Genomic DNA, 13955 nt, shown 5'->3' with positions numbered 1-13955 from the left:
ATTGTGATTAAGAAATCTAGACTTGTTTCACTAATGGCTTCAGTAATGCAAAAAGGACAGAGCAGAAAATGAAATAGTACTTTTCATGGACTCTGGGGCAGTGAAATGCGTGAATTCCTTGTCAAATTTGCGAATCCACATCAATCAAATCCGACCAGCTCACATGCCTTGATGGAGTACAGTTCGTCCAAGTTTCAAACCATGCCCCTGACATTTCATCAAGAACGCCCTGCGCCCTGGGCACTTATTCTCGAAAAGTTCGTAGCCCTAAGAATTCTTAACTTTGATCATAGCCAATGTGTTAAGAATGGGCTTAAGAAGTTCGTAGGGCCACGAACGTTTCGAGAATAGCTCTCCTGGTTCATTGGACTGACGGTATTGAGCGTAGTGCACGAAATGCACGAGTTACAAAGCATAATATATCGGGGCACAAATAGACCATGGACACCGTGCAACTGACGTTTATCAAACTTCAAAATCCACTCACAACGATAGCAACATGCCAGTGTCAGGACTGATCACGAACGAAAGTCACTGTCTCCAGGAAGACTGCAATGTGTACATTATAGATGATGACCTAGATGACTTCAAACCTAGCCAGCAGTTTTGCTTCTTGTTTCGCTTGATAGGAAGGTACAGTTCAATCTAACTTTTATTCAGGGTAACAGAACTTATATTTGGAATGAAATTTTCTTAGGTACTATGTACAAATGTACGAAATGTAATTCAGAGCCAGGTACGACTTTTGGAGAAAGATGGAGAGGGGTGCGCGCTTTTGAGAAATAGCGAACGCCTGTGTGTTAAACAAACCAACAATTCAAACCAGTAAATTAAATCATAGTCCTAGGCCAAATGGTAGAAAGGTGCCTATCTTTTAGGATCTCTCAGCAGCAGTAAACGTGTTATTCAGTAATTAGTATGACACCTCCCACCCGCCAAAAATTCTTGTTGATGTGCAACTAGCTACAGGAGGTATCAGGTTACTAAAAACTAACTGGGTTCAGTCCACTGTTGAAACAGTGTCCACATGTTCATAAACAAACTGCTTGGGAATTGATCACATTGTCTAATGTGTGGTGACAAGCACTGGTGTTCAACATGGTCAAGATATGCAGTATGGGTGATAAGGCTGGGTGTATCATATTACCTGATTTTCATGATATCTCTACATTTGGCCTAGGAGTAATCAGGTCAGAGGCGATAGTGAGTGAGTGAGTTTAGTTTTACGTCGCACTTAGCAATATTCCAGCTATATGGCGACGGTCTGTAAATAATCGAGTCTGGACCAGACAATCCAGTGATCAACAACATGAGCATCAATCTGCGCAATGGGGAACCGATGACATGTGTCAACCAAGTCAGCTAGTCTGACCACCCGATCCCGTTAGTCGCCTCTTACGACAAGCATAGTCACCTTTTATGGCAAGCATCGGTTGCTGAAGTCCTATTCTACCCCGGGACCTTCACGGGTCGTCAGAGGCGGTAACTCAAACCCAGACCCTAAGGACATTCACCAAACGTCCATGGTAGGAACGTTCAGCTCTCTAAAACACATGGAAGGTCTACAACTGGACGTCTTGATCGGGTACTTTATGTATGGGACGTGCGGTAGTCTTGTGATTAACGTATTCACTTGTCACTTTGGGTTCGATTCCGTATCTGCAGAGACCATATAATAGACCATATAATCAATTATATGGTCTTTGGTGTCTGTGTCATCAATTTTGCACAGATGACTAGTGGGGGTCACCGATTCTGTACATGAGATGCTGGGAGGTGGGCACTTAGTTTGCACATTAATTTTAGCGGATTTCATTTCCATCATGCATGCTTCTCCATGAAAGTCATCATCACGTTCCCAAACTATAAATTATGCCTGAACTCTCTGACTTTGTGTGCTTGCAATTAGGTGCAAGAGTCTCAGGGTGTGGGTTAGAATCCAACATGGGACACAACCAAAGAAAAGTACTAGACTCTGTACTACACTGAAAAAATGTAATCCCAAATATAGCATGTGTTACATTTGACCACTTTCTAAATGACACTGTGTATTCGAGCTGAAAGGCCAAAGATGATGACTGAAGCAAATCTGACATCTCATTGGATCCTGGCATTCAGAGGGATGCAACCCTGCACTGCCAATACAGCTTCTTTGACTTGACAGCTTTCTTTGAGTATAATAAGAGCATCTTAGGATCAAGAAGAAGAGTCATATATCCATGACAGACATTTTATTAACAAAACAGAATTTGAATGGGTATATAATGTTTTATTCCAGCGGCATTGCTATATCACAGAATGTAGTTTTATGTCACAATAAGCAAACATGAGGACATGCATAGGTGTACAAGGAAAAAGTCAGGATAAAATAACAATACCACAGTTGACTTTCACAGCTGAAAACTAAAATGTATACAATAAAACTGGCATTTGTATCAGCAGTCTCAACCTTCTGTATATGAGTGAAGCTATTTTCTACAGTTCATGTATTAACTGTGATGAATGGTTTCCAGTTTATGTAAAATGGGCAAAATGTCTTAAAATTAGTACAAAGATGATAAAACACAAACATTCAAGGAAAAAAACAATAATCCTGACAGAAGCTGGATGTTTCAGTTCCTTGGTAAATATGATTTCTTTAAAACATGACATAATTTTTGTGTTCAGTGTCCTGTGAAAAAATTACTCCAGTGTCTTTGTGTTCAAGAATTCAAGTTATTGGTTAAGTGTTTGTAGAAAAAACATTAGATACTGACAAGTGTTCATATTTCACTGTTGATATATTCAGAATGTTTTCTGTACAGTAGAAGTTTTCACCTGGTATTTACAATTTCAAACAATATACACTAGGACTATGGTGATTTATGAGCTCTCAACAAATCTACGGAAATCTTCCAAGCTGATTCTCCCTTGACCATCAACAGAGCACTGGCTGACGAGCTGAAACAAACAAAACACATCTCCTATAACACAGGTAAACACTATGAACAGCAGAGATATTTGGAAGTGTTGTTCCACTTCCAACATCTACTGGCAAACAAGGGTAAGTTTGGACCGACGCAGAGAACATGCTTACGAAAGTCTGATTGGTGTACTATCAGCCACCCAATCTGTACACGAATCAGACTCATTGGCTTCTATTGCTTACCCACTTAATTCTCCCTAACAACACCATATCTGCTTTGGTATACTTCATTTTCTTTTATCATATAATCTGTTGTTTATTGTAAATACATGCTTGAAGTCATCACTCTGGATTCATGTATATATACATATGCTTTGTCTTATATGCATTTTGAATAGTATCCCAATTACACTACAGTGAGTCAGTTATAAGTGCAAAGATAATTTCAAAGTGATGCAGTTCTGCTAAAGAGACAAGTGAAAGTTTGACCAAATGGTGAATATTGTAAAAATATTTAGAGTACTTCTAAAGATCAAATAAAAAATCTGAATGTCATGTTTCGATGTTTTTACCTGACAAACCAAAGCCAGTCTTAGCACCATAACTATCCTTTGAGTAAAGAGCATGATAGTGTCATTCTTAGCACTAACGTCACTTTATGTTTTTATTTATTAAAAATTTGGAAATCAAGAAATAAGTCACAAGTTATTTTTGGTAGTCATTTTCACATGGAGACTTATAAGTGTGATTAACAACATATTCATATTCAGCTGAATACAGGCACAGATCTGTGGTCTGTCAGTATGTCTTCTACTTACTGCTTCAATGACATCGTCATCGACAGGGAGTTGTAGTCTGCGACAGAGGTCACGCATGTTGTTACAGTCGATGTAGCCTGTGCGGTCTGAGTCATATCTGAGGAACATTTCGTCCACTCGGCTCTTGTCAGTGATGGCTATCTTCTTCAACTGGGCACGAACCTGTCGGACAAGATTGTCAAGGTCGCCTTCCCTGTGAGGAGATAAAACAGTTTATTTCAGTAAAGTTTATCTTGTTGCAAATAAAATGTAGAATGACACCAATGAAGTATGATTCATACAAATGAACTTTATTGTATTGCGCACTTAACCATTTAATAATATGCATTTCACACGGTATATCACAAAAAAGAGGACATGCTTTTATCGAATACTTACGCTCTCTTTACTTTCATGAGTCCACCCTTGACAACTTCTTTCTGTGTCTGCGATTTGCCCAGAGCGTCACGCAAAGACTGGATGGTTTGCTCTGAAATCATTGAACATCTGCGTCAAACACTGGATTTGTCCTTTATGGGAAAATTTTTTTATAATTTGTAACCATCATAACCTTCAGTGTCCACACATCCACTTTGTGTCATTGGTGATTTCCTATGTCAAGAGGTGGTGGTAAGAGGCTGCCAGCAGTGTTTGCCCTTAACCCTAAAAAGCTTCAGTCTCTAAGGGATCAGAATCATAAGAAAATGTGGGTCCTGATCAGATTGTGTAGGTCCTTCATTTCAATGTGAAAATAATATTTTTATTTATCGTGGATGAAAAAGCTGTCAGCCATAAGGACCTGCAGAGAAGAAAAGATCTGGGTCCAAGTGGTTTTCACTTGGCCTCGGACCCAAGGATGACATTAATTTCTAACACTTGTTGCTAGAAAGACTTTCTATTGCAAAAACACTGGAACAAGCCCTCCATCAAAAATGTAATGCAAAACGTCAATATCAAATATATCATCTCTTACAATTGATGTGATTCATACATATGTGATTTGAGAATTGTGTGACCATATTTGCTAACATCATATGAACATGGGTAACAGCACAACAGAATGAACCTTGTTGTCATGTTTGTTTCTGAGAATAAACTAGTATTTCATTCTCTATTGATCTACATGTGCTGTTCAGTTATTCCTTGTGGGTCTGTTTGGTCTGTTCATTTTACAGTGATTCTGTGGTTTTTGCGATACTTATTTCCATGCTTTGTCCGCTTTGTCAGCTCTGAAGTATTTGCACGAGTCAACTAATCCCTCAAGTAAATAATGCCATGTTGACATACCTGGGAACTGGCTGCTGTGTTCCTGCATGTAGTGAAGCACATAGGCATCAGCACCAACAATGATGAACCTGTGTTTGAAGACTTCAACGACTGCTCCAATGTGGAAATCCTGAGGCCCGTAGAACTCGGGTTTCTCAGGAGTAGTTCCAGGCTTAGCCACGCGTGTCCGTTCCAAGAACTTGCCACCAATGATGCCAGAGTTTCTAACTGGAGATTCATAGATGGTCATCATGTCATCAGCAAGACGGTAAGCCAGGATGAACCGACGTCCTTTGTCCTCTGGCCTGACTGAATCCTGGATTCATGGGAAAACAACAAAGTTGAAGGAAGCTAAGGAATGGCAAAGGTACACAGTGTCAGTGGACAGCTTTTGAAATTCCATTCTGACATTACTCTATAAACACTATATACAGGTGTTAACTGTTGTTTACAGGTCTGAAATTGCCATCTAAATTTTTAAGAAACTTCCATAATGTTCATTTTTAGAGATTATATTCAAATGACTACATGCAAAAGAAAAATCAGTTTTCACACTACAAAAGTGTCCAGTGATGACATTCTAAGATCAATTTCTTGATACCTTGAAATATTCACAAACTGGGTCTCCCTTCATTTTGACCGCTATCCAGTTAACAGAATTGGAAGATAATCAAACAAGTTGAAGCTTTATAACTTGCTGTCTGTAAATGGTGCTGTCATAAGTTAAATTGAGAAGAAAGAATTTTTTTCATGAATTTTTATTTACTTCTTTGAAACATATGATATTCTGAGTCCACTGATTTTCCTCTTCTAGACCTGATTTGCATGTATACCAGTTACTTCATTGCTAAAGTTTCATATACAGCATAAGACATCAGAGATAGTGTTGTTCATATCATGCTCACCATGATGGCTTCAAATCTGAGGACTTTGTGGTCATTTTCCAGCATCTTGATGAAGTCTTTCTTGGGTGGCTGAGGCACCAGTGACAGACAGGACTGGAGGGAATCCTCCATTGACCCAAAATTGTTGTATGGTGGAATCTCCTGGAATGGAAAAATATCTAGAGCTCAACAAATGCTTTCATGGTTCTCTAGCAATGACACTACAAATATAATGCCATAATATTAGTTCTTCAAAACTGAACATCTAAAATCCTGACACCTTACAGTTAGACTGCCACCAGTGTGACAGAATCATTTCACAACTACAGAGGTATGAATAATATCAACCATACATCAGTTAATTTTGTCTTTTGAAACTGGATATTTGAAAAATTGCCAAAAATCATGACTGTTGGTTTCTTACAAATATTTGAGTATGGGTCAGGTTTAGATGATGTGGTGGTGTCCCTGCTATGATATTCCTAGAATATTGCTAAAAGTGGTGTAAAACCAAAGTCACTCACTCATTAGTAAGTGTTAAGCCCTGTGTCAGAGACTCAGGTGCCCATTTAGGGGACATTACTCATATCTCCAATTGTCTCAAGTGATAGAAAAAGTCTCTGGATACGTTTTACTTTGATGATCTTCAGAAGAAATGTTGACTGCTTGACCATTGCCATTGACATAGGTCACTTGAGTCGAGGTAATGTTTCTAAACCATTTTCCTCAAAGCCATTTTCACCCTGACTTTCCAGCAAAGTATAACGACTTTGACTTCAATGCATGTACATGTATATTGTATTGTATGTACATCAATTTAAAAAATTACTCACCATTTTAGGAAGATTCTTTGTCAGGCCTTTCACATCAACTGTGTTGAAATCTGTCACTCCAAAATTGTGATAATAGAAAGCTTTTGTGAAGTTGTCACAGTCATACAAAATGAAGCGACGTCCATAGATTGATACAGTTTTTCCAATTGTAAAGTCCTTTGGTGTGAAATAGTCCTTGACCTCATGGTCTGACAGCTCCATGACAACTGCTGGGAAGGATGAGGGAGCAGAGTAGCGGTCCTTGGGGACCTTGTGACGGCCAATCAGAACTGGGAATGGATCACGGCCATCATTGGGGGAGTGCATTTCACGTACTTCCAGAGTGTCATCAACCAAGTAGTACTGAAACCAGGAAACAAGTTATCAGAGCGGTTGGTTGGCTGCTTGTTTAACACTGCACTCAGCAATATATGATGGCAGTCTGTAATAATGGTGTCTGGATCAGACAATCCAGTGATCAACAGTATGAGCATCAATATGTGTCAACCAAGTCAGTGAGCCTGACCACCCAATCACATTAGTCACCTTTTACAATATGCATGGACCAATTCATTCATGTTACAGAAGATCAGGTGAATGCATGTGGGAAGGTCAAGTCGATGGAATTTACTACTGACGAAATCCATGAAAACAACTCTGATAAATTGATAATCAAAAGTTAATCACAGTTAATCTCAAATTCATATCTTCAATAACAATTGACTCTAGCCTGTTTGGTCAATGGGAAGAATTTTAACACATTATGGTGGGTATTGTTATGCTATAACTATGCAGGCTTGTAGACTTTGGGTTCACTTCTATACTTGCATAGTATTTATAATTAAAATGTACTATTAACACATTACTTGTTTCAGTCACCATAAGGCTGTATTTCAATATCTAATGGTCTGTGCCTAACCCAACTGACATACATAATTCTTCAGATATCAAATAGCATCAAAACAGGATTAACTTGCATATTTCAGTACAAATTTGACACAGTATTTCCAGCGTTACATGCACCCAGTAATGCCTTTGCATCTAGAAAACGTACATGTACTTGTAAAATTGTGCTGTATACACCAGAAAATATGGTATCCAGCCAGTCAGTACCACCAATCCCTGCAACTTACATGTAAAATAAATGGCCTCATTTCTCCAAACATGCTGTCCCTGTCATCCCAGGCGCAGTAGAACCTCAGGACCTTTCTGTCAAGTTCCAGGAACTGTCGGGTCTTGTCGAATGAGCTCGGAGCCTGGTAGGTGCGCAGTGCCGCTGCTTGCTTCCTTCTTTCAATGTAGGGATCGGTCGGCATCTCAGTTGGCTCATTCACTATCATACCTTCACTCTCCAGGTAGTTCTACAGGATAACAGAAAGGGAAGGATTATTCTCTCAACTGAATCGTGCATGGAAACCTGATTTATCCAGGCACTATCAATTAAGACACCATCTTCCAGGCAACAAATCTTGGTACCAATGTGATATTTATCTAGATAGTTGTTCCGGCCAAGAGTTAAAAGGAACATGTTAAATCTGTAATTCAGAATACATTTCATTTGTGTCAGCCTGTAATTTACAACTAATGAAAACCTGTTGCAAATTTATCTTTAAAACTCTAAAATATTTCAAAAGCACAATGAACAGCGGTGAATCTATGTAAAGAACAAGGGAGGTAAGTCTAAATCTACTTCTCCACCTTTTACACCCCAACTCTTTTAATCACTAAATTGTCTCTCTGAGCAAGTGTCAAACATATTGGCACATGCAGTTTTATAATTCTTGATGGGCAGTTGTCATCACTGTAAGCATTAGTTACTTTTACTTCTTCTCTCAATAACATGAAATCAATTTGATGATTTTAAGATATTATTTGATGAGACAAGTTATTGCTATTGCAAATCAAATCAATGCTAATGCATGAACGTTTCAGTCACACACTTTCCTATTTCCTTGCTTACCTTTGTGAAGCCATCACAAGAGACAATATGGAACACCTTGCCATAGAAGGTGATATTCTGGCCCAGGTTGATGTCCTTCCAGTGCCAGTGATCCCCCTGATCGTTTTTCGGGAGACGCTGGCGCTTGATCAGTTTCCCTGTAAAATAAAAATAAAATTACAAATCCAATTACAGAGTACTGTATTCCATGCACAAACATGTTAAAAACATTTAAACCATAATATCACTTCCCATGGATCAGTACACACTTGGTACATTAGGGAATGTCATGACATTTGGGAGTAACAATTATTGTTTGGTTAATTTGTTTTTCACTTCAGTGCCGCCCACAATGTGATGGTGACCTATAAACACCTGGAGTACAATTCCAATGACTGATGTCATGAACATGACAGGATATACATCAGGATATACATCAGGATATACATCATCCAGCAAACAAGTCTGAACTCCAAAATGCTTTTTACGCCTCATACACACAGCACTAACAGATTTTGCATATTTATTGTATGGTACATATTAAAAGAATAATTCAATTTTAAAACTCTCTGGGACTTCTTTTCGCAGTATTGCCTATACTGTTTTATTATATAGCTCAGCTTGCCAAAAACATGACACAATGAGTCACAACCCACTTACAAAGCATGCTTACTTAATTCATGCTAACTGCAGGTGCACTGTTTAATAAAATAGCCTGACAGTTTCAGTGAGTGAGTGAGTCAGTGAGTTCAGTTTTATGCCGCATTCAGCAATATTCCCGCTATATGGCGACGGTCTGTAAATAACCAAGTCAGGACCAGGGCCTAGATTTTCGAAGCTCTCTTAGTGCTACGATAGTCGTAAATGCCATACAGTAACATTATTTTACAACTATCTTAGCGCTAAGTGAGCTTCGAAAATCTAGGCCCAGATAATCCAGTGACCAACAACATGAGCATCCATCTGAACAACTGGGAACCAATGACACGTTTCAACCAAGTCAGCGAGTCTGACCACCCAATCCCATTTATATAAGTCACCTCTCACGACAAGCAGAGTAAGCTTTTATGGCAAGCATGGGTTGCTGGAGGCCTATTCTACTTCAGACCTTCACTGGTCTGATCCCTTCAGCATAATTTCAACTTTCAAGAACTCTTGTCTCTTGGGACAGTTTGGGTCATATTCGTTGGTTTCACATTTATTTCAGACTCGCTGTGAGCATGCGCAGAGTGTGTAAAAAAAATCTGGCTAATTTCTGCTTTGGTCGTACGTTTACCAATAGTGTAAACACACTCTAAAGAAATTGAAAAATCAAAACAAACACATAGTTTTATGTCAATTACAACTTATTTTATACTTGTATGCACCAATACCGGGAGTAGTGAAATAAATAGCTTAATTTATGTCAATAAGTTCTTGTATAAACACATCTCACCACCACCATTCTTCCCGCACATCCCCATCTCACAATAACAAGACACAAATTTCTGATGCAGCTACAACCAAAATAGGACATCAATAACTGAAAAGTATATGCAAATCGATATATTTAGTGAGATATGAACAGTTTTGTTTTGAGTGTATTTACACTATCGGTAAACGTACAACCAAAGCGGAAATTAGCCAGTAGATATTTTTACAAGTTCTGTGCATGTGCACAGCAAGTCTGAAATTAATGGTGAAACCAACGAATTCTGGACACCTTTATAGATCTGTTGGTCACTCCACATTCAGTCTTTGGAAAACAAACATTTGTGTTTTGGGTTCTGAAGGAAATTGTCTTTGGATATTTTGGCATTGGATAATATTCAAAGTTATGGTTTACTATTGATTTGAATATTACATCTAATAATTGTACATGAAATTTAACTTAAAGTTATTTGTTATTACGGTGAGTCAGTCACAAACAGAAATAATGGTATTGTGGATTAAATATTTTTTTAATTAAATTACCAAGTAAATACCTTAAATTCAGTATAACTTATAAGCATTAAATTAAAAGATAATATTTGTAATTGCTATTGTAGTTGTAGAGCTCATTTGTGAAATAAGAGGTGAGGTAACATTACATCCCGATGGCAAATGAATGAATATAAGTATTGATGAAATGAATGAACATAAGCACAAAAGGGTGAATGAATGAACAAGGTCTTGGAGAACATCTCTGAAAACATCCCATTACCGGTCAATGCAGAACTTAAACTTTTTATTGCCTAGTGTCATTGCAAACAGTAAGAGTTCCATCCGTAACCCCTGCTTGAAATGTCAAAATATAAATTATGAGTGAAAATACAAGGGTTAGGGTTATGGGGTATAAATAATTGTACCTTCTTTTTAAAAAAACATCCATTCTTAGACATGGAATGTTTAAAAACAGGGGTTACGGGCGAAAGGTGTTGTACCCTTCTCTCGAGGCAATCTGTCTATCCACTCTTGTTCTGGGGATGATGCAGCTTATATGGATACTCAAGTATGATGTTCAAGTCCAGTACACTTACTCTTCCCAACTTGACTTTATGTTTTCTTCAAATGCTTATCAAATGTACATAAAGTTTTCAGTTCCAAAATCCTGATTAATGGTTATACACGTGAACATTATGAAAACCAGTGACAGTCACCTTGTGGCATTCCGCTGTTCTCCACATGAGGCTCGACCACTGCGATACTGTCATCCTCCAGATAGTAGTAGATATCCACAGGACGGACACGATAGAACTCATCAGGTGATTCATGCACTGTCTGCTTGAAGTAGCCATTGAACCGCAACACCTGTAATTTCATCACAGGATTAACAAATATTCAAGTGCATAAACAGATTCAGAAAACAATTGACATCAACAAAAACTGAATTTGGCAAAATGTTTCAAATGAATATTCAAACAGAGTCTTCGTTGGCGGTAATAAAGCATTCCCATGGTTATATCAGGTTATGAAAGAACAAGGATAGATGCAGTCACATGTTCATCAGAAGCTAGTGATAACCTGCAGGTCGCCGTTTTAACCATGTCTAGAAAAGGAAGTCACCTTTTTATCCCAGGCCACATGTCCAGGCACAAAATCTTCTGGAGGTGCTTGCTTTGCTTGACCATAGGTGAGAGTGGGATTGAAGTTGGCCAGTTCATCCAGGTCTGCCTGGTTCAGCTGATTGTGCAAAATAGTCTCGCCACCTATCCCAACTTCTGGACGTTTCTGGATGGCGTAGCCATTCTTGTATCCCAGTGAATGTGGTCTGTGATACTTTCCCCTCTGTAAAAAAACAATAGTAACATATCATCAGTTAATAAAAAAAATAAAATAAAGGTACTAATAATTACTTTGCAGCAAGCAGGCTCTGTTGGACAATTAGTGTCCCTGGACGTCAGTGTACATCAGTGTAAATTGACTGTTCCATACCAGAGATTTGTAAGAGAGATCTTTTGGCAACTGAGACCAGTTGTGTTCAATTAATATGCCTGAATTTTCAATCCCATCATAATAAAGTGCAAAGAAGAGGAAAAATACAATTTAATTGACCTCGAGGAAGTTCGAAAACTAACAGTGTTACCATTGCAGCATTGATACATCTGGTGCTTTGAAAATAATTTCAACTACTTTCCTTTACGCAAATTCTTTGCAAGATTAAATTGGCTCCCTGTCCTAGTGTTTCACTTCAGCTAGCTAACAGTGGTAGGAGACCAGTCTCTGCATTGGATAAAATTCTCAATCAGAATTCCATCAGTGAATTTATCATGTAAAGATGTTACAATACAATTTTTTCAGGGTTCAGGAAAATTCTTTTGGTTAGAATTTGATGACTGACTGTTAATCTACTGACTGATCAAAATGGCCAATCTCTGGACACTTAATTTCCCGTTTTAACTGACATGGCTGGTCCTCTGGACAAGCCTTTTCATATGCAAACACAAACAATTAAAACAAAAACCAGAAAACAAATAGAAAGACCAAAAGCAGAGAAGGACAAATCATGCAAAAACAAGAATGAGAGTTTCAGTATTCGTGTGTAATGCAAGATCGATTGGCTGACACAACAGCAAAACTTTTTGTCACATTGCCATGATCTAGTAAGGCAAGTTGAATGTAAGTTTAGCTATATTACAGTTCATCATGTTTACTTGCCCTGGTGTACCTATAGCTCCTTGCTATTTAACAGCAAATCATGACATGAATAGGAAGCAAAAGAGAAATGGAAATGCATCATTACCTGTATAAATGTCTTGGAAATGTGCATAATAAATGACATGGACATATTTGGCACTAGACCTATGCCTATGCCAAACTAGGTACAGTTACAGAATACTGGGTACCTTGTGTCACGTCACCCTAGCCCTTACCAAACATAACCTTGCTCAGTGCTTTCAAAGATGGCTGACCAAAAGGTATCGGTGGTATCATACAGGCCTGGAGAAACTTGCCATGTTAGATAGTCTTTTGCTGTATGTTAGCACTATATATTGAATAATATTGGCGAAATCTGTTATAGTCTCTATTGTGGACTATATCTGTTATAGTCTCTATGGTGGACTAAATAAATATACATTGGTGTACATTGATGTGGTGTTTTCTTGTCCCGAGATGTAGGACAGGTGCAGACAGTGTTTGAATAATAGATGCTAAAATGGTGGAAACGCAAAAGCAGACATCACATTGGCCTACACGCGTATATCACTAACCTCATACAGGAGATAGCACCGACCTGGTAAAATGGAGTCCTGAACCAAATGGAAGAGAGAAAGTGCTGTCGATTTCAGATTCCCCCCGGTATACAAACAGTAATAATTCTTCCTACCAGTGAAATTCATACCAACGTGTGTCAGGGTGATTTTGACCAAGTTCATCATTTCTTATCAATAGCAACAAGGCCGCCAGAATAAATTGAACAACCGTGGCTGCAAAGGTGCATCAAAATGTTACTTACAGTTGGGTCAATAAAGGTGTTTCCGGGAAGAAATGGTAAACCTTCCATCTTCAAATTACTGCCTTCGAACTGGCAGAGGCACACACTAAGTGTTGAGCGTGTTTGGTTGTTGATATTCTAAGCCTGCGTCCTTGTTGCCCGGTGTTGCTAAGGTACCGAGTCTCGTTTACAATCTCGCGTGTTTTGGCATTAAGCTTTTCCTGCCTCACGCGTTAGAGAGTCAAAATACTATTTGATTACAACCCCTTCTTCATCCAACAACCCCGTACGGCCTCATGCGAAAACTTTAAGTCCATGTTAATTAACAACCATTAGAAAAGTTATATCAAATACCATATCCTCCTAAGGTCATTATTATAAATGAGGACTGAAAACAAAACCAAAAGAGATATCACAAGGCGACAGATAAAGAATGACATAAATGTTCAAATGCTGGG

General features: G+C 38.4%; 1 protein-coding gene across 1 annotated transcript; it reads right to left on the bottom strand.

The window, feature by feature from the left end:
* Positions 1–2248: 2248 nt before the first annotated feature.
* LOC137278335 (EF-hand domain-containing protein 1-like) lies at positions 2249–13740 on the bottom strand. Its single transcript, XM_067810608.1, has 11 exons — positions 13519–13740; positions 11628–11849; positions 11222–11372; positions 8625–8761; positions 7798–8025; positions 6686–7027; positions 5874–6014; positions 4990–5284; positions 4102–4192; positions 3724–3916; positions 2249–2940 (listed from the first exon to the last, which is right to left on the bottom strand). The coding sequence occupies exons 1-11, from the start codon at positions 13564–13566 to the stop codon at positions 2863–2865; spliced, it is 1926 nt and encodes a 641-aa protein (XP_067666709.1). The 5' UTR covers positions 13567–13740; the 3' UTR covers positions 2249–2862.
* Positions 13741–13955: the final 215 nt, after the last annotated feature.

The sequence above is a fragment of the Haliotis asinina genome, chromosome 3 (assembly GCF_037392515.1).
Source record: "Haliotis asinina isolate JCU_RB_2024 chromosome 3, JCU_Hal_asi_v2, whole genome shotgun sequence".
Taxonomy (NCBI): domain Eukaryota; kingdom Metazoa; phylum Mollusca; class Gastropoda; order Lepetellida; family Haliotidae; genus Haliotis; species Haliotis asinina.
This window is presented reverse-complemented; position numbering and strand designations above follow the sequence as displayed.